Source organism: Malus sylvestris, chromosome 5 (assembly GCF_916048215.2).
Source record: "Malus sylvestris chromosome 5, drMalSylv7.2, whole genome shotgun sequence".
In the NCBI taxonomy this organism is placed as follows: Eukaryota; Viridiplantae; Streptophyta; class Magnoliopsida; order Rosales; family Rosaceae; genus Malus; species Malus sylvestris.
Window position 1 is genome coordinate 6,835,721 of NC_062264.1, and position 25,313 is coordinate 6,861,033.

At 39.1% G+C, this 25,313-nt stretch overlaps 2 protein-coding genes and 1 pseudogene across 2 annotated transcripts; 1 reads left to right on the forward strand and 2 right to left on the reverse strand.

Annotated features, from left to right (window-relative positions):
* The first annotated feature begins 5,030 nt into the window (after positions 1-5,030).
* LOC126624728 (protein DMP2-like) lies at positions 5,031-5,780 on the forward strand. The gene has a single exon (XM_050293830.1). It carries the CDS (start codon positions 5,031-5,033, stop codon positions 5,652-5,654), a length of 624 nt encoding a protein of 207 aa, XP_050149787.1. The 3' UTR covers positions 5,655-5,780.
* Positions 5,781-6,826: 1,046 nt separating this feature from the next.
* Positions 6,827-9,336, reverse strand: LOC126624727 (probable arabinosyltransferase ARAD1). Its single transcript, XM_050293829.1, has 3 exons — positions 8,609-9,336; positions 7,930-8,183; positions 6,827-7,516 (listed from the first exon to the last, which is right to left on the reverse strand). Exons 1-3 carry the CDS (start codon positions 9,264-9,266, stop codon positions 6,965-6,967), a joined length of 1,464 nt encoding a protein of 487 aa, XP_050149786.1. The 5' UTR covers positions 9,267-9,336; the 3' UTR covers positions 6,827-6,964.
* A 1,643-nt stretch (positions 9,337-10,979) lies between these two features.
* LOC126623252 (uncharacterized) lies at positions 10,980-15,374 on the reverse strand (annotated as a pseudogene).
* Between the last annotated feature and the right edge of the window lie 9,939 nt (positions 15,375-25,313).

Consider the following 25,313-nt stretch of genomic DNA (forward strand, 5'->3'; position numbering starts at 1 on the left):
ATCATTCTTCATCACAGAATCCCCAACGGTAAGAGGACCAGTAGGGGAGACGAAGGATGGGCGCCATATGTTGTCTGGAGAAGGCGGGGCTGCCTCTTCAACAAGGTTCAAGTCAAAACGACGGTCGGAGGGGCCAGACATTTTCAAAGGTGTTGAAGAGAAAAGAGGTCGGACAAATCAAGATCTTAGAAGTGCAAGAATGAAGCTTCTACTGGTGGAGATTCAAGTGTGCTTTGGAACTTAATGCCAGCCCCTATAAGAATCTGCACTCGACGGAGCTTCAGAAATCGAAGAGGCGCCTGCTCAGAAATCGAAGAGGCGTTTGCTTTCTCAAAAGCTGGGCTGCTTAGAGATCACGAGGGTTGATCTCAGATATCGAAGAGGCGTTTGCTTTCTCAAAAGTTGGGCTGCTCTAAGACCACGAAGGTCGATCTCAGAAATCGAAGAGGCGCTCGCTTTCTCAAAAGCTGGGCTCCCCAGAGACCACGAGGGCCGATCTCAGAAATCGAAGAGGCACCTACTTTTCCAGCCTTGTCAGCACCTGTCACACGCACACTCAGCTTTGCGGAAATTATGGGCATTCTGTCGAAGACTTCTGGGGAAGTAGAAAACTCATGAATCTTACTGTTCAATCACCCACTTCCCACACGCAACAATAGCTCATGGGTACCACAGATAACTTTGCCAAAGTTCTCTGCCAAAGTTGAGCACGTGAAGCTTGCAGCTCCCACTACATCGCTCTGACCAAGAAGGGTAAAAGAATAGCAAAGAAACAGCACTAACAAAGTTTAGACCCATAAATTTTGAAGGTCTAGCTACCATATTATTACCCACAAGGGTAAAGGAACAGTACCACTGCTGGATAATTGGAAAGTCCCTGTGTGTCAACCTCTGTGCTTCGTGGCAAGGTAGACTAGCAAACATGCCCAACCTTTACTCACATTCGAGAAAACACTCCCAATAAGATTGCTTGCTCCAAAATCGAAGAGGCACCGTCCTCCGAATCTCGAGAGCCAGACTCCCAACATGACTACTTTCTTAAAAATCGAAGAGAGGGTAAAGGAACAGTACCATTGCTGGATAATTGGAAAGTCCCTGTGTGTCAACCTCTGTGCTTCGTGGCAAGGTAGACTAGCAAACATGCCCAACCTTTACCCACATTCGAGAAAACACTCCCAACAAGATTGCTTGCTCCAAAATCGAAGAGGCACCGCCCTCCGAATCTCGAGAGCCAGACTCCCAACATGATTACTTTCTCAAAAATCGAAGAGACACTGCTCCCCGAATCTTCGAGAGCCAGAGCCCCAGCATGATTGCTTTCTCAAAAAATCGATAAGGCATCGTTCTCCAAATCAATCGAAGAGGCACTCGCTTTCTCAAAAGCTGGGCTGCTCAGAGACCACGAGGGCCGATCTCAGAAATCGAAGAAGCACCTATTATTCTAGCCTTATCAGCACCTGTCACACGCACACTCAGCTTTGCAGAAATTATAGGCATTCTGTCGAAGACTTCTGGTGAAGTAGAAAGCACATGAATCTTACTGTTCAATCACCCACTTCCCACACGCAACAATAGCTCATGGGTACCATAGATAACTTTGCCAAAGTTCTCTGCCAAAGTTGAGCACGTGAAGCTTGCAGCTCCCACTACATCGCTCTGACCAAGAAAGGTAAAAAAATAGCAAAGAAACAGCACTAACAAAGTTTAGACACATAAATTTTGAAGGTCTAGCTACCATATTATTACCCACAAGGGTAAAGGAACAGTACCATTGCTGAATAATTGGAAAGTTCCTGTGTGTCAACCTCTGTGCTTCGTGGCAAGGTAGACTAGCAAACATGCCCAACTTTTACTCACATTCGAGAAAACACTCCCAACAAAATTGCTTGCTCCAAAATCGAAGAGGCACCGTCCTCCGAATCTCGAGAGCCAGACTCCCAACATGACTACTTTCTCAAAAGCGAAGAGAGGGTAAAGGAACAGTACCATTGCTAGATAATTGGAAAGTCCCTGTGTGTCAACCTTTGTGCTTCGGGGCAAGGTAGACTAGCAAACATGCCCAACCTTTACTCACATTCGAGACAACACTCCCAACAGGATTGCTTGCTCCAAAATCGAAGAGGCACCGCCCTCCGAATCTCGAGAGCCAGACTCCCAACATGATTACTTCCTCAAAAATCGAAGAGACACTGCTCTCCGAATCTCGAGAACCAGACCCCCAGCATGATTGCTTTCTCAAAAATCGAAGAGGCATCGCTCTCCGAATCTCGAGAGCCAGATACCACAGACCACTTTTTCAAAGTGCTCTGACAGAGTTAAAACATGTGAAACTGGCAGCTCCCACTACCGTGCTATGACCAAGCAGGGTAAATGAATAGCATTACTACTTGTTGTTAGGGAGACTCCTATATATGTCGACCTCCATCCCCAACGGACAGGCAGACCTGCAAAAATGCTCAACCCTTCATCATATCTGAGAGGGCACTCCCAACGAAGCCTTTCGAAATATTCAGCTTTCTTTCCCCCCGATAATACCTCTGTAAACAAGCTATACTAGAGCAAGAATATCTCATATCATCAGGATTAAAAGCAAGAGTATCCCATATCATGCTTTTTCCCTGTCTTTTCCTTTGGCCTTGTTTTTACCTGCAAGACAAGGAGAAAGAGAGCAATCAGTCAGCACTTGGAATCAAGCTTCCAGCCAGGAACTGACTGCCTGGAACCCCTTACCTGATTACTTACCTGGCATTGCTCTCGAGTACTCATCTTCAACATCTTATGTTTCCAGGGAAGATTCCGCATCTGCTTGAGGAACAGATAGGGCAAGTGCGAAGGATACAAGGAAGCATGTGGAGACAAGCGTAACAGCACACGTGCCGATACATCCATTACTCTGTCAAAAGCAAAAGTATCCCATATCAGCAGGGTGGAACGTACTCTAGATTTGATGGACTTGTTTTGACCCTCAAATTCTTCAGTCGGCCTTATACTCTGGAGGAAACTAGAAAACCCTCCAGCTCAGTTCAAGAATAAGCCTGTGGAAAGTTACTTCTTCAAAAGCAAAAGTATCTCATATCATCTCTTCTCATTTTTCTTCTCTTTATCCTTCATGCTGCTGCAAGATGGGGAGAAGGTGAACAATCGGTCGGAGCTCTGATTGCTTACCTTGTCTGTCACCTCTTTCAGCAGACCCCCTAGCTCGGCGACTTGGGGGACTCCTACTACATGGTTTGTATCGCGCTTGACCAAGCTTGAAACTACAAGTAAGCTTCAAGTGAAATTGATACATTACCTTGTGCATCTCCACCAGTTAAAGATACCACCCCTGGATGGAGGAAGAGTACTTCCAGAGAAGATGCCACATCTACCTATGAGACAGATAAGGCAAGTCAAGATGACACCACACTCCGATACTTAGAAGTCTCGTGATTACGAGATCATTCTCCCACAATATTTCCTAATGTCATTTGTACTAAATCATTCACTTGTACTCACTAAAGGAGAGCTTGAACTTATGTACTTGTGTAAACCCTTCACAATTAATGAGAACTCTTCTATTTCGTGGACGTAGCCAATCTGGGTGAACCACGTACATCTTGTGTTTGCTTTCCTATCTCTATCCATTTATATACTTATCCACACTAATGACCGGAGCAATCTAGCGAAGATCACAAAAAGCGACCGTTTTCGCTACCTAGGATCTATCTTGCAAGAGAACGGAGAATGAGATGGAGATCTCAACCATAGAATACGAGCTGGATGGATGAAGTGTAAGAGTGCATCCGGCGTGTTGTGTGACCGTCGTAGGCCACTGAAGCTCAAGGGAAAATTTTATAGGACGGCAATAAGGCCAGCGATGTTGTATGGCACAGAATGTTGGGCGGTTAAGCATCAACACGTACACAAAATGGGTGTAGCGGAGATGAGGATGCTTTGTGGGATGTGTGGGCACACGAGAAAGGATAAGATTGGGAATGAGGATATCCGAGGTAAAGTAGGAGTAGCCGAAATTGTAGGAAAGATGAGAGAAAATCGGCTCCGGTGATTTGGACATGTGCAAAGAAGGCCGACTGACGCTCCGGTTCGAAGATGTGACTACGGGACAGAGGTTCAGGGCCGAAGGGGTAGAGGAAGACCTAGGAAAACTTTGGAAGAGACTCTAAGAAAAGACTTAGAGTACTTGGATCTAACGGAGGACATGACACAAAACCGAGCGCAATGGCGTTCTAGGATTCATATAGCCGACCCCACTTAGTGGGAAAAGGCTTTGTTGTTGTTGTTGTTGTTGTTGTTGTTGTTTGATGTCTCGGTCAGGTGAAATTCATTAAATAAAGGCTAATACAAGGTTGGGAAAGTCCGAGACATACCAAAACAACCAAGCAAGCAAGAGTACAACCAAATAAAATACCAGGGAAAATGCCCAACAGGGGAGCCCATACAACACTAACCCCAATTAAGAGGAGGGGCCGACGGCTGGGAAGAGTTTGTGGGTAAAGACCTTGGCGAGGAAGAGAGAAGATGAGAAATTTTAGAGGGAGAGTCTTGCTTGTGTTTCAAGTAGGTGCTTGTTTAGAAAAAAAAAGACATTTGAAAATGCTTTTTTACAACCCACAAACACTAACCAAAAGTGATTTTTCGTTATTATATCTAAAAACACTTTCATTTCACCAAAAGTGCTTATGATAATGCTTGACATTGAACTTTAAAAACAATTGAAGTGCTTTATGAAAGAAACATATGTTATGTGTATCCTTAATAAAGCAAGCACTTGAATTTATCTTAAAAATTTCGATGTACTCCAAATAAAAACACTTTTATTGAAAGTGAATCTGAGCAAAAATGCTCTTTAGAGAAGCATTTCCAAACGGAGTCGACAAAGAAAACCTTCCAACAGGAAATTCAATACTTAACAAACAGAGAATTGCTTGTCCCCCTCACTTGAACAAAGAATCCTCCCTTTCTGCAGGGCGGTTGTTATAAAATCCCTTCCATCTAAATTGCCTCAGAAGCAATTGCCTCCTTGAGAAACGATGGACAACAACTCCATCATCCAAGACCTCATTGAAAGCACTGAAGAACATGATGACGATCAACATAACGAATCCAATTTCATGTTTGCTATGAATGCAATACTAAGTGGCACTGCACGTCTCAATGCTCTCCTGCCCACAGCCCCCATTCTTTCCTTCACCATTTTCACTCCTCTCTTCACCAACGACGGCGTATGCACCCCTTTCAACCGCTGGCTGACGGGTTTCTTCATCGCTCTTTCAGCAGCATCCTGCATTTTCTTTACATTCACCGATAGCTTCAAAACAGCAACTGGCAGGTTATACTACGGAGTGGCCACATTTCGGGGAATATGGACTTTCAATGGCGGCCGGAAAAGGTCACGCATGCCCTCCGATTATAGGTTGAGATGGGCTGATCTCTTCCATGCATCGCTTTCGGTAATCGCGTTTCTAACGTTTGCAGCTTCGCATTATGATGTTGTGGGTTGTTATTATCCGGCAATGCCTAGGAGGGTGACCAACAGTCTTCCTCTTGTGGTAGGGTTTGTAGTTAGTGTTTTGTTTGTGTTGTTTCCTTCTAAGAGAAGGGGAATTGGATATCCTTTCTTGCTGCTGGGGGATGCCTTTTACTCTAGTTGTTGATAAACTTTATTAAGGGAAAGGAAGATTAACCGGGAACCAAAGGAATACATTCTATTTCCACTAAGAGTGGAAGGAATAAATTTGTTACAAATTCGTCACTTATGAAATTCGACATATGACTTTTCAGTTACAAGTGAACAAGAATATCATTCAGCATTGCCTCTTCCTCTAGCCCTCCTCCCGTCTCCTTCGCCCCCTCTTTTTTACTGTACCTTCTTCCTTCTAGCCTCCTCCTCGCCCTTTCTCTCTAAAACTTTCTCACTCTCCCGTTCTCTGCCCTCAATTGCCTTCTATAGTTGCCATTTTAAGAGTCGGTGGCAGGTATTCTAGGTAATCTTCGCCTCTTCCCTAACATTTATTGTCGAATTTGGCTATTTTATTGTCTATAGTTTTCCACCTTTTCCTTCTCCCTACCGTCCCTTTCAAACCCGTACCTCCACTCTCCCCATCTATTTTCTCTACCTTCCATCCTCATAATCCATCTCCACCACAACCTTTGCATAGCCACATGAGCAGTGAATCGAAGAGGGATGTCATATCTGTTTTCGCCCCTCACTGCCCCTCCTCGACTGGCATGTCGGATTTCCCTCGAGGCCAAGCGTCATGCGGCTTTGGCCAAAATTGGAGAATCCCATGATAAAGAACCTTGTGCACAAAGCCTTTAGCAGAAGCAAGAACCTAGATTATATAACTGACCCTCTAGAATTACATCAAGGATAACTCCAACATTCTTGAAGTTGAAGCAACAACCATTGTTAACATAACAAAACCATCCATTTATGTTTTGTCAAAACTAGGACACAAAACACAGACATTGCAATGATTTTGGGCAACATTTCGTGTGACATAGACTTTCAATGGCGGCCGGAACAAACCATGCCTGCCCTCCGATCAAAGGTTGAGACGGGCTGATCACTTCCATGCATCGCTTTCAGTAATCGCGTTTCTAGTGTTTGCAGCTTCGCATTATGATGTTGCGGGTTGTTATTATCCGGCAACGCCTAGGAGGGTGACCAACACTCTTCCTCTTGTGGTAGGGTTTGTAGTTAGTGTCTTGTTTGTGTCCTTTCCTTCTAAGAGAAGGGGAATTGGCTACCTTTCTTGCTGCCGAGGGATACTTTTTTAGTCTCTAGATGTTGATAAACTTTATAAAAGTAAAGGAAGCTTACAGGGAACGAAAGGAATATAATTTGTGTGTGAATAAATTTGTAACCAATTACCGTTCTCACAAAGAATAAAAAGAAAAAATTATGACAAAGGCTATTGCACAACAAGAGATACAATTATGTATAAGTATAGGCCTATAAAAGTCACGTACAGTGGCAACGGCGTGGAACTGAAACACCGGGAGGTTTTCTCCTTTCACGAACGATTGATTCCTTGATCATTGGCAACTTTTGATGAACCTTCTTCCACATGTGGTTCACTGCACCGTCGGGAGGAATTGGCCCGATGCCACCAGGATGACCATTGTCATACTCAAACATGGGCTGAAACTGTGCCATTGTTTGACGAAATCTATCCCTCTGCTCTCTAGTAAAGGTCCTAAGATGGCTCACAATCCAGTTCGGTTTCAACGCATCATCGACTGCCACAAAAACAGAAAACTCTGAATAATCTACCATCCCTTCGAAAGGAAGTTCTATGTTGTCACTGACAATAACGGGTATACAGAGACTTTGCATTGCATCGAACAGCCGACATGAAGTGGGAGTGTCCCCAGCTGGATGCAAGCAAAACTCTGAAGTTCTCATCCCTTTTATGGACTGTTCCCTCCCAGTGGCGTTAGGGAAGCCTTCTTCCATGATAACATCTGGCTCATTAACCAACAAGTCCCACAATGTTTCTCGAACTAAGCCTCCCTGTTATCAGAAAACTCAGTTATGTTGCTAAAATAATTACACAACATAGACAAGTTAGCTTTATGCCAACCAAGATTAGGTCACAAACATAGTATCCTATATCACATAAAGCATTATAATGATTGTTAAACTTTACGACAACCCAGCGATGAATGACATGAGATGTACGCAATGCATTAGGACATAAAAAGAGTGTATCTGGTGGCACTTCAAGAGTTTGCCACATAACAATATAAACAAACTATTTTAAGACTAATTGCAGTTTCAACAATGTCAGTTCAGTGATGAAACCGGGGAAGAAAGTGCAATTTACAAAGTGATGAGTTACAAGCAGTCAAAAAAGAAAGGCAATGAAAATCATGTCATATGTCAGATACAATGGGAGAAGTAAGATTCAAATCTAGCATACTAACCCGGTGCCTATGTTTAGCTCCTTTAAAGTAAAGTAGCGTTTGACGCTTCTTATTTTCTGTCAGTTGCAATCGGGGAAGTAGATGGGTGTAGGGCACAATGACATCTTTGAGTAGTGACACTTGTGTGTGCTGAATCACATCTGATGAGTTACCGTTTGATGACCTGGATTCGAGTGCGTACCACCCTCCAAAATCTACAACGAGAAGGACCGCCGGGGCTATCTCTGCTCGAACGTGCCACATTGCCACTGGGTCTGCCAAAAATGCTTCAAGTTTTAACACAACCTACAAACCCAGAGACTAAATCATAAGCTGCTATAGCATATACTACATTTACATTGTTCTCTTAACATTTTAATGGTGCTCCCAGTTACCTCCAATTGATCAAATGGTATCCAAGAAAATAAAACTTTGAAAATCGCAACGTCTTGATAAAAGGACCAAACTTTCTAAATTCCAAGGATCAAATGGAGAATGGAGATGGATTCATTGCAAATACTAGAACACATTTAAATCTACAGACCCACATAAATAATCACAGAAATCACACCAAAATCACCACCTAATCATCAAAACCAGTGAACAATCCCATCAATTACTCAATGGCCATTAGCACAAATCGAATTTAAATAATAGCAATTAAATCCCAACGAAAAAATTAAATAAAAAGCCAACATACCAGTAAGCACAAACACATGGTCTCTTCCACCTGACCTTTTCCAAGCCTCAGTGTTCTTCACAAAGTCCACCACTTGCCTCTGCCTCTCATAGTCCTCATTCCCAGCCTTCTTCCTAAACACCCCTTTAGCCGTAGCCAGCTGCAATTCTGCGCTCAAGGTCGCGAAAAAGGGGACGAAAACAACGTCGGCTTCGTCGGCATCGAAAACCCGGGAGGAAAACGACCCAGTTCTGTGCTCCGGAGGGGTCATCAGGTCCCCCAAAATCCAGTACTCGGCGCTGTACTGTTTGATCAATGGATTATCTGGATAGGGTGGAAATTCAAGGTTTTTGGGCAAATGGGAGTCTGGGATTTGGTGGTCGGTGTCCGTTTGGAGGCGGGAATCGGGGCCGGAAGCCCAATACTTTTCGAGGAGGCCATAGTTGAGGGATCTGGGGAGGTCTGCTAGGTAGACTTTGAGGGAATTTTGGGGAGAGAGAGGGGCGTTTAGGGAAATGAAAGATGAGCAAGAAGGAGAAGGAGAGGAAGAAGGAGAAGGATTGGAGAGGAAGAAGAGAGAAAGAGAGAGAGCGCAGAGGAGAGTGAATGCGAAGAAGAGAGTGGGAACAGAGCAAACGGATGAAGAAGGTGTCGTTGTGGCGGTGCCCTTCACTGCCATGCCTTTTGCTTTCCTTCTCTTTGGTTTGGTCGCATAAGGAAATCGATGAAAATGAAACCCGTACTTAGACACACAGGCATTGATCAACTAATTAAATTCATTGCAAAGACTTAAATTATAATTTAATTTTTTATGTTGTTTATTGGATTCAGCATCTAAAATCTTTCAACTTTTTAATGTCATTTTAAATTGATTTCAATCATTTTAACAAACGATATTATCTATCTTAAAGAGATGAAAGAGTTAGCTAAACCTAACAATGTACTATCAATAATATGATTCAAATTTATCTTTGACGACTAGTGATATTCCTCTTCATTTATAAATAAGAGGTATTAGGTTCGATTCTCGTTAAAGGCGAATTTGAACCACATTATTACTAGCTCATTGTGAGGCTAAGCCTACCCCCTCCCCTTAGTGTAGATAATATCATTTGTCGTTTGTTCAACAATAAAAAAATTCGTTTTTGATGAAAATCAAATATAAAACCTCTCACTTACAGATGAAAAATACATAACATTAAGTGGCTTGTTTATTAATACTTAAAAGTCCAAGTTTTGTAGAGTTTGGTGAATAATAGGTATAAATTAAGCGCGTTATGGGGACATGTCCACCGAGGCACATCAACATGAAGCAAGAGCCCATAATTGCATGTCTTGGAGGATCCCAGGTCTATTATATCATATTATTATTTTATCCTGCACTTCCGAAGCTTCCTTTAGAATTTACTGTTGGACTATACTAGCCTCGGTGGCGCGTGGTGCGTGGCTCGCGCAATTTAGCGGTTGAATACTAAGCCTCAATGCTACTACCGTCCGGGCACATGCGGTATCACGCAGTTTATGACCTGTTTGATCATAATTTCGTTTGTAGCTAATAATTTTCAGTTTTTGAATTAGATATAGAAGAAAAAAATTAAGGGAGAAACGAGGAATGCTACAGAGGGGTGGAATGCTGTTGAAGAAATGCATAGTGAAAATCTAAAAACAAGAACGATTTTAGGGGCGGGCTTGGGTCGAGCCGGGTCCATTTTTGGTGGATCCGGACTTGCCTTTTTTTTTTTTTTTTTTTTTTTTTTTTTTGTAAATGAGTTCAAGTTGGTATGAATTATGCATTTTTATTAGTGGAATCGACTCATTTAGATCTGTTTGATACGGTCTAGTTCTTACGGGTCAAACAGATTTGTTTTCAATCATGTCGTATAACAAAACAACAATATAAAAGGATCTCTATGTGTTCTATACAAAAGAATTATGTCTAACAAAGCCAATACAACAATCGTTGTTTTATTCCTTTGTAGGGTTAGATAGATGTGAAATTATGAATATGTGCTTCATTGTAGACCAGCAACCCTTGATAGTCTAGGCCAGATCACCCACACATAAAAAATGTCGATTCAATTTTGGACTTGTTTTTACACAAGCAGGGTCCAACTTGGATCATTTTAAAAATTAAAAGTAAGAATCAAATAGTTTTACATGAGGTCAAGTAATACGATTTGGATATGTATTTTGCCTTCATGCATTTTCCTTCATTTCTTTCCTTCTCTCCCATTGCCCTTCATCATCACTCCTTTTCCCCAAAAACTAATCTTACTTCTCAAGCACAAAAATTAAAATCTAAAAACAAGAAATCTAAAGTATAAGATAATCCGGACATGTGGGTACTTTGCATTCTTTCGGGTCTCTTTTGAAGTATTGTCCAAAACAGAAATCTCTCAAATCATGTGGTTTTCATCACCAACATTTCATTTTCGGAAACACATCAATTGTTAGTATGTTTGATTAGAGTTTCATAATTAAATGGTTTTCGATACGACTGATCTGCCAAGGACATTATAAACAAACGCGACGATTTTCGATGGTTACAAATGGACAAACTTTCCCAGAGGGAAAAGTGTGTTCAATGTAGCCATATCTAACAAAAATAGACTGCAAGATTGTCTCCTACAACTATACCATGGAAAGAGCCTTCTTTTCTCCAGTCAAACTGGAAAACTCTTAACGCCCCATCACAACCTCGTCAAAGTTCCAGTCCCTCACGATATCCCTTCTCACAGCCCGGCTTCGAACTAGCCTTGGGGTACCTGGTATGGAACCGCTGTTTGAAAGAGTTGGTTGCGGGGTTACTTTGGATGATGCAATGTTGGAATGTCTTGGCAATGGAAGAGATGGCCTCCGTGTTAAGCAGTTGGCAATAGCAGAACATCTTCCATCATTTTCTGTGCTCGATACAGAGTAACTCCTAAAAGAGTGTGACGGACTTTCTACACTGCACACAAGGCATGCCAAACTCATATTTAGACTTGCAACCTGCCACCGATTGCAGAGTTCAAATCTGCAATTTACATCAAGATAGAACCATAAAGTTAGCCCATTCCATTTAGATGATAGATTAATAAATAGCACACAATTAAAAGAGAAGAATACAGATGGAAGCAAAAAATGAAGAAACTTTTTTTTAAAAGATGTAAACTGTTTTTACAACTACTAGACTATTAGTAGTCATAGAGAACAAGTAAATTCTGTATCCAAGGAATGCAAAAGACCAGGTAACCGAAGCATTAGAAACTGGGGACTGCACATTATGCCAAGTTGTATAAGAGATCAAAGCTGTATTCTTGAGCTTTTGAAGGGTGAGTATTGTTCTCATGTTGTAAAGATTATGATAAGGACATGCAATCACAAAGTAACAAATAAGCAACGTAGAATAGAGTGCCAAAACTACGCATTGATTCAGCACAACGCTTCTTTATGTGTGTGAGCAACAACACAACAACAACAACAAAGCCTTATCCCACTAAGTGGGGTCGGCTCTATGAATCCTAGAACGCCAATGCGCTTGGTTTTGTGCTATGTCTTCCGTTTTATCCAAGTAGTCCAAGTCTTTTCTTAAAGTCTCTTTCCAAGTCTTCCTAGGTCTTCCTCTACCCCTTTGGCCTAGAGCCTCTGTCTCGTAATCACATCTTCTAACCGGAGCGTCTGTAGGTCTTCGTTTCACATGTCCAAACCATCTTAATAGATTTTCTCTCATCTTATGTGTGTGAGCACTCGCAACAAAATTAAGTTAGAACTATTACTATGAAGGTTTGGTCAAATACATCTGTAAGTTCACTCGGTAACTACAAATACATAACCCATAATGTTGCCAGACCTCACCTAAGGGTTAATCAAGTTAAGTTTCAACAGTCATACGCCTTGCACTTTGATTTCTCTTTCAAAACATTAGTTTAGAATCTAAAGGCCAAGCTTGTTATATGAACTCAGTTATGAACATTGAATGTGCGTAAATGACCATGTATGATATTTGCTCATTTCTTAAAATCTCGTACTTATTTGGATCATCTGGTAGCTACACTACACCTTTATTACAGTCATGTCTTAGTTGCATGAATATGCATGCATGAAGTAAAGGGTCCAGGTACCGCAGGTCCAAAGGAGGCCCATTCCTTTCAATTTATCAAAGGAAAAATATACAAATGAAAAGCATCATCATCCTTTGATGCATCTACAAGGAATAAACTGAATGAAATAGGGAAATCTTAATATAACACTCAGAGAAGCACGTGAATATTTGAAGGACCACAAAACAGTAAAAGTAGAAAATGTTAGCTGGCTAAATGAAACACTAAGAGAAAATAATAACTGTCCTTCACAACAAGTCAGTACGGTTCAGTTCATAGCTCCTATACCATTGACTCTAATCTTGATGATAGCTTAATAGAATTACATTGTTTTTGTTCCTGCTCTAGACAAGCACTTGGAATATTATTATTCAATGCAGTACATAACCAGTTCTTATCTTCTAGTAGTGCTTTTTGATACAACGATAAGCCACACAAAGGGCCAAGGTATCGAACTCATCATTTGCAGCAATGCTAACTGTTGAGCAAGAGGTTATTGCTTTAGCTTAAATGTCACATGAAGGAACTCAATTAATAGTGTTGACAACTGTGAGATTAAAAAGATGCAGGACGACATAAGGTCGGTGTGGCCTATGATTGCCATGAGCTTAGGATGATAGAAACTTTAAGTCGTAAGGCATTCTTAAGGAAAATGATATTTAATGATCTATATATTACTTTTTGGTCACAAGCAGCAATCAAACACAAAACACACCGTATCTACATCTACACACACACCCCACCCCTCTCCCCCCAACTTTGGTGAAAATTGTGCAATTAAAGTATACGATCCTTGATTTCCATTGCCTTGTCATTTTAAAACCAAAACCGTAGAAAAAATTGGTCAAACAATATTAAAACCAACATATATGCTATATGGCAAATAATGTGTCTAGGCAGTTAGAAAATAAAACATCATAAAACAAGGGTGCTGTTATTGGCACTCCAAAAATCTCATTGTGCACTCCAAACGTTCTATATTTCTTATTTAGAAAGAAAAATACACTAATGAGGAGTGGCCAAAGAAATTTTTGGAGTGCCAACAACAATACCCTAAAAAAAATGTGCCGGAAGTAGGATGTTTATATGGATGTGTCTGGGGGCAGAGAAACAATTTGGATGATCTCAGAGAGAAAAAAAATTGAAGTAGCACCAGTTGAACACAAAATGAGAGAGAACTTATCACGGTGGTCGTTTAACAAAGACCAATAAGTGCCCCAATAGATGCATCAAAAGTGACCTAATCAATAATGAAGGTTGGTGCCAGAGAAAGAGGAAAATCAAAATAATATGGTTAAAGGTAACTAAGAAAGATATGATAATGTGACTCTCACAAAATTATGAGTTAGGATATGATGGAATGTAGCACTAGAACTCATGGCCATTGCTTCTGTTTGTTGTGTTCTAGTGTTTCAAAGTATGTCAAGTATTTGTTCACACGTATATGCACAACTAGTTATAGATTTTCATATCGCTTGTCTAATTCTTTTAAAATAGTTATTTCAAGTTAAAATTCCTCTATTTATTTTCTAACTGATTAAGGGCTGGTTTGGTATTGCTGTGCTTTAAAAAAAAGCTGCTGTGAGAATAAGCGGCTGTGCTGTGAGAATAAGCGGCTGTGAAATAAATCAGCAAAGTGTTTGGTAAACTTTTTTGTAAAAGTTCTTTTGGAAAAAAAAAACAGTCTGATAGTGGATCTTTTCATTAAAGGAGCACTGTAGCTCCGTGTGCTTTGAAAAAAAGCCAATTTTCCAAAGCTGCAAATAGCAGCTTCAGCTTTTTCCTTTGATTTCAGCTTATTCTCACAGCAGCTTCCAAAATAAGCCTTTTTTTTTCAGTTTACCAAACACCTAAAACCCTCACAGCTTTTTTTCATGGGTGCTTTTTTTTTAAGCACCTCACTCCCAAACCACCCCTAAGAATTTTGTACACCTTGAACATTACAAAGGTTCTCACCTGGAAAGAAGGCTTCATGCACTTATACACTTACTCTTCAGAGTCTAACTTCAATAGCCGTGCACCAAAAGACCCTTCTGAATAATAATACTAATAAGGTACATTAGGCTTCTACTTCCTACCCCGGAAATAGAATGCAATTAGGATTCTAATCAAATAAGGATATAAAACCAAATTAAGAAACTGAATCAAGTTCTAAATTCGAACACTGTGTATTGAAAATCCAGCCCCACAATCCTCCTAGCAGCAACAATTTGTTACCCCCCAGATCTTATGTTGCTAACCAAAGAACAATCAAAGAAAACCCTTATCTGATTATTCCACAGGCAAATGAATAAACATGAATTCCAAGATATTTGGGAGTTAGAGCAATTCAATTGATAAACACCCAGAACACAGTAAACCAAAATTGAAATAGACAAAAGCAGAAAAAGATCAACATATGCAAATAAAATAAAAACGCTTTTGTAAGATGTAATCAAACAAAATAAATGGAAGTAAAAGAAAGGATCTGAGATCTGAGAGACATACAGACCTTCTGTGTTCTGAGTTTGATGCGGAAGCTTGCTAAGGCGGTGGTGGCTGGTGGCGTTGATTCTTTCAGCGAGAGAGAGAGAGCGGAGGAGAGTGTTATATTTATGGGCGGTAGTTGGTAAAGGCAAGAGAGGATCATAATATTCTACGATTCTGGGAAATTTGTGCGACTTCTTTGGGATGTAGTCCGCCTAGTGGTGGCCCACACGGAATCTATCTCTACACAAGTGGGCTTGTGCTGAATTATGTACAACTCCCTATCCAATACGTCCACTTTTGATTTTTGAATAAGGACCAGTTAAAAGATGGTTCAAATCTTCTGCACTTAAAAGAGGTTGTGGTCTCTTTGTAGCCTTTTTAATTTCGTGAGGATAACATTTAGTACTTACCATTGAATACATTATAAACTCATTTTTGACACATGTTCATTCATAAAAAATGAAGTACCTAAGTGTATGAAATACTTACTATTAAATACAGTATAAACTCATTTTTGACACATGTCCATTCATAAAAAACGAAGAACCTAAGTGTATGAAATACTCACTACTAGGTAGCTAAGTATTATCTATTTCGTGACACTTGTCCATTCATTAACTCTTACTTTAACAATGTCACTATCTCTAAATAAAAAATAAAACTCTAAGAAGAAAAACCATAAAAACGAATTTGAACCACATTATTGGTATTTCTCTTCCATTGTAAGTGAGAGGTTTTAGGTTTTTTTTTTTAAACCGAAAGAGGTTTTAGGTTTGGTTCTCACCAAAAGAGAATTTGAACTATATTATTGCTAACTCATTGTGAGGCTAAATCACTCCTTACTCTTAATGTAGATTATATCGTTTGTTCAAATAAAATAAAATAAAAAGCCGCCCCCACCCACCCATCCACCCAATACCGACCACCACCATTGCACCTCATCAACATCACCACCCCTCTCATCTTCCTCATCCTCTCTCTCCTTCTCCCTTATGATTATTTCTTAGAAAAGTCCACATACTTTGCAAAAAAAAAAATCCCTATTCCCACCTCCTATAACTTTCTACGTAAACCATGAATTTGGTATTTCCCCTCACTCCTCAAGTTTTTCTATCATTTTCCATTTATGTAAGCAATGCTTTATGGCACGGAATATTGGATTATGAAGAATCAACACGCACACAAAATGAGTGAAACAGAGATGAGATTGCTTCGTTGAATGTAGGGGCACACGAGAAAAGATAAGATTAGTAACGAGGGTGAATTAGGAGTAGCCAAAATTGAAGATAAGATGAAAGAAAATCGGTTAAGGGAGTTTGGACGTGTGAAATAAAGACATACAGACGCTCTGGTTAGAAGATGTGATTACGAGACAGAAGCTTAGGGCCAAAAGGATAGAGGAAGACATAGAAATACTTGAAAATAGACTCTAAGAAAAGACTTTGACTATTTGGATCTAATAGAAGACATAGCACAAAACTGAACGTAATGACGTTCTATAATTCATATAGCCGACCTCACTTAATGGAATAAGACTTTGTTGTTGTTATTGAGAATGGTGGACTAGTGGTGATGTGCCCAATATCAGCAAAGCTATGGAGGGTAACGAAAGGACTGCTCGGTGTGTGACTATGAATTTGAGGAAAGGGTAATGCTAGAAAGACAAAATTTGTAAACAAAATGATATGTCACTAATAAGGATGAGTACGTTTATCAATGTTTAGGTAATAATCCAATCATCAACTTTCAGGTAATTAGTTTATCAAATTTTGTCTACAAATTTAGTTTCTCTAGTATTACCCTTGAAATTTAACAGGAAAGAAGTGATACTGTTAAGTTGGACTAAGTGAGTGACAAATGTCATGAAATTGGAGATCACAAACTGTTCGAGTGGAGAAAATTTGAACTCCTAACTAGCTAGCTTTTGTTTAATGCATACAGTTCCAACGTATGCTACTGGTCATAGTTCCAAACAAAACGGGTCAGCCGTAGGTAGTAAATAATCTGATGAGTAGTAGATGATATAGTATTTGTAATCTGTAATATGTCTATTTCAATGTCGGGAAACAGCGACCAAGTCAAGAAGAACCATTTACAGTCAACAACCACACCCCTCATATTTAGCCCTGATTTGGTACTGAGGTGATTCTGAAAAAAACTGATATAAAAAAAAACTGGGAGTTTTTTTGTGTTTGGTAAACATTCAGCTTCAGTTTTTTTTCACAGTTTTGGGTGAAAAAGCCAAAAACAAGAAGCTGCAAAACCTAGCTTTGAAAAACCGGCTTTTTTTTCACATCTGTTTTACATAAAAGTTTACCAAACACTATAATACTGCTTTTTTTTTTCAAAAACATTTTTACAAAAAAGTTTACCAAACACTCTGCTGCTTTATTTCACAGCTGCTTATTCTCACAGCACAGCAGAAACAGTTTTTTTTCAAAACACAACAATACCAAACTAGCCCTTAATCTTTCAATCACGACAAGGAGAAAATATGTTCTTGTAACCCAAATACAAGCCGGTACTGAGAGTATAAATTTCATGTCAGAAGAACATGAATATACCATCAATGACATAAATATTGTTACGTTACAAATAGAGTACAACATTTAATCTTTAGATCTATTTCACCTGGTGTCATCGGTTGAAAAATAATCTACGAGGCCTCCTTGTTGCTTACAAGGCTTTTCAATGATTTGTATTACAACCTGCATATATATGATCATTTCATGTAAAAATAACATTTAAGATTTCACCTTTTATGGTAGCTAGTAAAGCTTTATTTATATACGAGTATATTATGGAGTGCAATCAGATAGACTACTATTTGATAATTGTTGGAGGATACATAGACAAACATAAAGTTCATCACTCAAACCCAACACACTGAATTTTCTCTACCTACACGCCCTCCGTACATTGTTAAAGAGTTATACCTTAAGTGGCTAATAGTGTTTAGCTTTACACTCGAGTTTCTATATCGAATCTCCATCTTGTAATATCGCTCGTATAAAAGGAGCTCTCGTTACTGACTTTTGAATCACCGGGTGTGGTTCGTGGATGTTTAACAAGGTCTTATCCGTGAGTGATTATACGTATTTGAAATTACATTGATACATTATACAAATAAAAATAGTGATAGAGGCTTGCATATAGAATTTTGTCTCTACTCAGTGCTTGTAGTTCGATGGACGTTTGATTCACTAGAATTCAATGATCAAACTAGAATTTTAGCACCGAAAAACTTGGCTTTTGGCGAATATCTTTGTAATTCTTTCAGCAATAAGGTTTTGGGATTTAAAAGGAGAATTCATTTTTTCTTTGTTCTAAATGTCATGCATGCAGATGGATACACACACACACACACATATATATATATATATAATGCACATATGCTTGTTTGCAATAAGTATGAATATGGGATGCAACTTTTGGAAGGCATTTGCTCAGAGGTGTGTGTTGCTCTTTGGCGTTCTTTCATCGTCTCAGACTCTATTGATTAAAAAATAATTTAAAATAAAAAAATTAATTATTAAATTTAATATTAGAGTCCGAGCCCAAGGTCCATCTTTTGACAATTAAATATATTTTAATTATATATTAAATTATCACAGACCCAAGCCAAATCCAAGGTTTAAGCCCAATATTGCTTCTGATAGTCCATCATTCCAATCACTACTTTGTATGATGGACAAGATGTTATAAAGTGTGTGAAACTTCCCAACTTGATTAATTTGGAACAAATGAAATGAAAGAAAATTTCCACTCAAAAAAAAAAAAAAACAAATTGGCTTGTAAAAGTAATAACTTCACCACATTTTGCAAGATTTTTCTTTTTGTTTGAGAAAAGAAATTATTTTTCTATATTCACAAGCTAGACAAGAATTATATGCATAAAAATATGTCATCAATTTGGTGATGATTGCAGAAGTTGCACAGTTTGGGAGCTCGAGAGTTTGTGGTGACGATGTCAAAGAAATCCAATTGGGTGTAATCCTATGGTGCGGATGAGCCGACCAACAAATAATGTGCATGCAGAAAATGAACCGGCTGGGCAGCTCATCTCTTCAATACTCACTTGAAGTCGTTGGTTGATGTTATGAGAACACAGAGACCGGGCTCCGCTCTTGTATTTGTCAACTCCTACAAGATCATCAAAAATCCCGTCTCCAAAGGTACGTATAGAGATCTCTTTTCCAAACATTCATTCACGTCTTTATCCATCTGAGGTTTTGTCTTCGAAATAAAATAAGATGATCAACATGAGACACATAAACACTCTTTAATAAATTATCATATATGATGATGTTCTTAGCATTCATCCCTGCTTGGAAGTTGCCCATAAACAATTCGTACACGTGTAAACCAAGAGCATGTATTTATATGTAAAAAAAAAAAAGAAAAATGCTAAGGAGACTCTTGAGCGAGAGAGCACGGGAAGGGAGGGGAGGTGTGATATGCATAAATGTGAATGCAGAAGCTCAAAAGGGTGCACTGGTTGGTTGTCTTTTCTGTTTTTATTTTATTTTTATTTTTTTATTTTAAATTTATGTATTAATAGGGAACGATGTTAAGTTGTGATTAATGCCTCGTTTGGTATTGTTTTTTTTTCACTATAAACTGCTTCACATTAAAGTTAAGTAGCAAAAAAAGTGTTTGGTAAAAGTAAAATAACCTGCTTATTTAAAAAGTAATGACCTTTAGACATCAACTTTTAAAAGCAGCATATAGGTTGCTTTTAAAAGTTGTTTTAATAAAAAACGGACTTAAGCCTTTAATAAATATTTTCAATTGTTGTAATACCTTCATTAATTTTTTAAAATGACATTATTTAGCCTTCCACACACATTTTATCCCTTAGAGAATAAAGTGACCACTACGACCTACCATTACAAACAGTAACCTTACACCATCAACACCATTACAACCACCATTATTGTCACCACCATAATCGTAACTGCAACCGTTGCCACTACCAACATACCATCATCGTCACCACCATCATTGCCACCACGGCCACCACCACCACCATAACCACAACTGCCATTACAACCACCACCACCAACACTACCATTGTGCCTAACACCATTGATACCTCTATACCCCAACCACCACATCCCACACTACTAGCGCCACCATCATACATCCACCATAACCACAACTGCCACCACCGCCACCACCGCCACCACCATTGTTACCTCTACACCTTAACGACCACAACCCACTATTAACACCCACTACTACCACCACCACCACCATTACCACCATTGTCCCCGCCATTATTGACGTCTTCCCAAGTTCTACTACTATGTTCATTTTGTGATTGTATACAATTATATTACCTTTACATTAAAATTTACCAAATATTTTTACACTGCTTTTCTTACTCACAACACTTTTAAAATATAGTTAACCAAAACTCATCTACTTTATTTTATAGCTGATTATTCTTAAAGTACAGCAGAAGCAGTTTTTTTTTAAAAGCACAATAATCCCAAACTGACCCTAAGTGATGAAATTTAAAAGGACATGTGTCGACAAATGAAATAAGCCACATAGAAGCACAGGGAGTTCTAAATGTAGAAGATTTGGACTCCTCTGATCAAAAGTGGGACTCTTCATAAATCTTGCGCCATCTCATTTTTGTGGCATTCCCGTGCCATCATTATAAAACAACGTGTCAAAAAGATGAGGTGACAAGTTTATAGAGTCCCACTTTAAGAAAGTCTCTTTAGCATTTCTCGTAAAAAAAAAATTAATGGAATTTTGCAGGATTCAAGGATGCTAGCACCAATTGTTGTGAAGTGGCATCAATAAATGATGGAGGGATTGGAATTTTGGGCAATAAGGGAGGGCAAGTGTGCGGAAACAAAAGCAGTCCTGTGTTCCTTGATGGTTTGCATCCAACGGAAGATGTGAACGTTCAACTAGCAACCAAGGCCTTTGTCTCTTCCCTTAAAACTGAAGTTTATCCCACTAATACTAAGCGAATGACCAAATGCAAAATATAGGGTTATCATCAGATCAGATCAGACTCTCCAAAATATATATGTATGGACTGTTAAACATTAAAGTTGATGTTTTGGAGAATCTAAATAGCCATGTATTTTTTGTCTTTTGTTTGTATGTGCTGGCAGTGCCTAGAATTATCTTTTTGGTATTATTTATTAGGTCCAGCTTTATTGTCTCTTAGAGAGAGAGAAAAAAAAAAAGAGGAGTCTTTAGAAAGAAACGAAAAGACACTAGTTGTGCCTTTCCTCCTCCCTGTACCAGATCTTTTTGTGTGTGCAGAAAATAGAAGTTGGAGTTTTTTTATTCATCTTTTTAGCTTGTTCTTCTTTACATATTTGTGTGTTGATCTTGGGCTAGTGTATTGTATTACACTATTGTTGTTGTTTACATGGTATCAGAGCCACAAAGGTGGTAACTGGTTGTTTGCTTGAATCCCTTGGTGAAGAAGATCAGCTGGTGTTGCTCCAAAAGATGGAATCTTTAAGTCGGGTTACTGGGCTCGGCATAGAGCTGCTCAATCCATCAAATTACAAGATCTGGAGATCATGTATGGAGTCGTATCTAGTTGGTGAAGATTTATGGGATGTTGTTGGAGGAGCGTACACAACCAAACCCGAAGACGGTGCAGATGCCGATGACTTGAAATGGTGGGTAATGACTAATGCGAAAGCCGAGTTCGTGTTGAAGAGATCTGTTTCTCATGGGTTATTCGAACATATCATCAAGTGCAAGTCTGCCAATGACATTTGGGAGACTCTTGACAGACTATTCAACAAAAAGGACATTGGGAGGCTACAGATGCTGGAGAATGAATTGGCAAATTCAAGTCAAGGTGACCTTTCAATTTCTCAATTTTTCTTGAAGATTAAGAACTTGTGTTCCGAAATTTCCCTTTTAGATCCGAATGAGCCCGTCTCTGAAGCTCGAATAAGGAGACACATTATTCGTGGCTTAAAAAAGGAGTACACTTCTTTTGTGGCTTCAATTCAAGGATGGGATCGACAACCCACCTTGGAAGAGTTTGAGAATTTGTTGTCATCTCAATAGTCTCTAGCTCGCCAAATGGCTGGAGTGTCTATTTCGAACAACTCCGGAGATGCTCTTTTTACTGGAAAAAAGAAGAATTTTAAGTTTGATAAAAGGGATTACAAGAAATTTGATGCTGCACCTAAAGAGTCATTTAATCAAAGAGATAAAAGGCCTCTCAAGTGTCATCGATGTGGAAAACTTGGTCACATTCAAAAATTCTGTAGAGTTAAAATGAGCGAAGGAAATGTGGCTGAAACAAATGGCAACTCTCGTATTTCTAGCAATTCAGAAGATGAAGAAAACTGGGGGAAGTGTTTTCTAGCAGAAACTTCAACCATTGATGCCATGGCTATTAACTTTAAAGATGAATGGATTGTGGATTCCGGTTGTGGCCATCATTTGACAGGTGATGAGTCAAAGTTTGTCTATTTACAGCCGCACAAAGGAAATGAAGCAATGGTGACAGCCGACAACACAGTGCACCAAGTTGAAAAAGAAGGTACTGTGATCATTAATGATGGAGGTAATGATTCTATCACATTGAAAAATGTTTTCCATGTTCCGGGGATGAAGAAAAATTTATTTTCTGTTCCTAATGCTGTGGATGCTGGTAATTTTGTCTTATTTGGACCAAAAGATGTGAAATTTCTCCGGAATATAGAAATTTTAAAAGCTGATGTTGTCCATACCGGTATGAGGGTAAAAGATACATTTGTTTTATCTGCCTCTTCATCATATATTGATAAAGTTAGCTGCAATGAAAATGCTTCCTTATGGCATGCTAGGTTAGGGCATGTTAATATGGAAAAATTGAAGGTGATGGTTCAGAAAAATCTTGTAAATGGGCTGCCTAATATTTCAATTTTTCCCAGCAAAGTCATTTGTGAAGGATGTCAATTTGGCAAGGCTCATCATCTTCCTTTTGCCAAATCTAATTCTAGAAGCAAAGCTCCTTTAGAATGCATTCATGGTGATGTTATGGGACCAACTAGAACTCATTCCTTCCCTGGTTTTCGCTACATGCTAATTCTTGTTGATGATTTTTCAAGATTTACATGGGTCTATTTCATAAAACAGAAGTCAGAGGTTCTCTCCAAGTTTCAGGAGTTCAAGGAGACTGTGGAAGGTGTTCTTGGTTTGAAAATTAAATGCTTGCGTACAGATAATGGTGGGGAGTTTACTTCCGAAAGCTTCTTCAAATTTTGTCAACAATTTGGCATAAGAAGGCAATTATCCTGTGCTGAAACTCCGCAGCAAAACGGAGTTGCTGAACGGAAGATTAGACACTTGACGGAGACATGTAGAAGCTGGTTACATGCTAAAAACTTGCCGAAAGCCTTGTGGGCAGAAAGTATGATGTGTGCAGTCCATGTGATTAATCGGTTGCCCCTCAGTCCGAATAATATGAAAACTCCATATGAGTTGATATTTGGTGATAAGCCTAGTGTAAAACACTTCAAAGTGCTTGGCTCAATTTGTTATGTTCATGTGCCTGACTCTAAGAGAGGGAAGCTAGATTCGAAGGCGAAAAAAATGCATTTTTGTGGGATATGATGAAAGAAAAAAAGGTTGGAGATGTATGGATCTTGAGACGCACAGTTGTGTTGTGTCAAGGGATGTGATCTTTGATGAAATCTCTTCTTTTTATGGCTAGAAAAATGAATCAACCGACGACAACACTCAAGAACCTATTGTAATTGAGTTGCCTTCGTCTTCCAATCCTCCTAGTGTTCATCATACTTCACATGTTGGTGAGTGATGCGATGAAAGTTACACACTCAAATTAAACCCTCTTGTTGTCAAATTGTAGTATAAATGCAAGTATGGATCGTTCTAAACCGGGGATTAAGAGGGCTTGCTAAAACCTCTAAACTGACTCAAAAACAACAAAACAGATTTTAAACACTTTGGAACAAGAAAGTAAAATGGGGGTTTTGATTTGGATGAATTCGAAATAAACAAGCAAGTTACAAAACTAGGCAGATTATAAAATGAATTTGAGAAATAAGATGATGGATGGATTAGTTAGAGGTCCGTTCTTCACACATGACACACTTGTACATGAATCGATTTCCAATTGCTTTTGAATAAACTATGATGCTCAACACCCCAGATTAACCGTGATGCACAAATTAACCCTCAGATTTTCCTTTACTCATTGAGTTGGATGAATGCATGCAACAACCCAAATCATTCTCTAAAAGTCCCCTATATGAATGCATAATAGAGATACAATCAGAGATCATTACGTTCAATGAAAATCATAAGTGTTGACGAGGCAATTGTAACTATGAATGCATGATACATTTGCCAAGAATTCAATTAACACAATTGTGACAAACAACTTTCACTACTCATGAATATAAACTTGTAACGATTAGGTGAAACTCATTTATATTCTAGCATCTAATTCATGCATGAAAACTAAGTATGCATCCTTAATAAACATACAAGAATCAGTTATGAATAAAATAGATAATTGAATTGCAATCACGACTTATCAAATCACAATTGGAAGAAATCAATTCATATCTCAAGCATGTTCATGGATTCAAACTTCCCCCTAACTAAATAGGGGTTTAGCCACTCATAATTGCAACAAAATTAGAAAATAATAAAGTAGACATTGAAAGCAAGAACGAAGTACACCTAAAACGCTCCAATCTTCAAGCTTGAAACGCCAATGACCTTCTTTTTCCCCACCTTGTTGCGGCACAAGTGTCTATGGATGTTTATGGATGAATGGAAGGATCATGGATAGGTTTAGATTGGATGGAGAATGTGGCAAAGAGTGGAGAGTTGTGTAGATGATGTGTGTGTGTGATTTTGGATCAAGATGGGATTCTTTTGGAAGGGGAATGGTGGATGTATTTATAGGCTAGGGAGAGGACCACTCCATTTCCTTTGCATGTGCAGATTGCATGGGTGTGTGCTGTCCATGTTTCCCTTTACATTTGCACACACATGCTTCATCATTTCAGCCACCAATCCACCCATTTTCTGCCCATGTTTCTCCTTTCCTTTGCATGTGGGTGTCCTCTTTCTTTCCCATGTGTGTGTATGATGTTGTCTCCATGTTCTTTGCATGTGTTTGCTGCCATGTTCCTTTCTTTCCCATGTGTGTGCTGCCATGT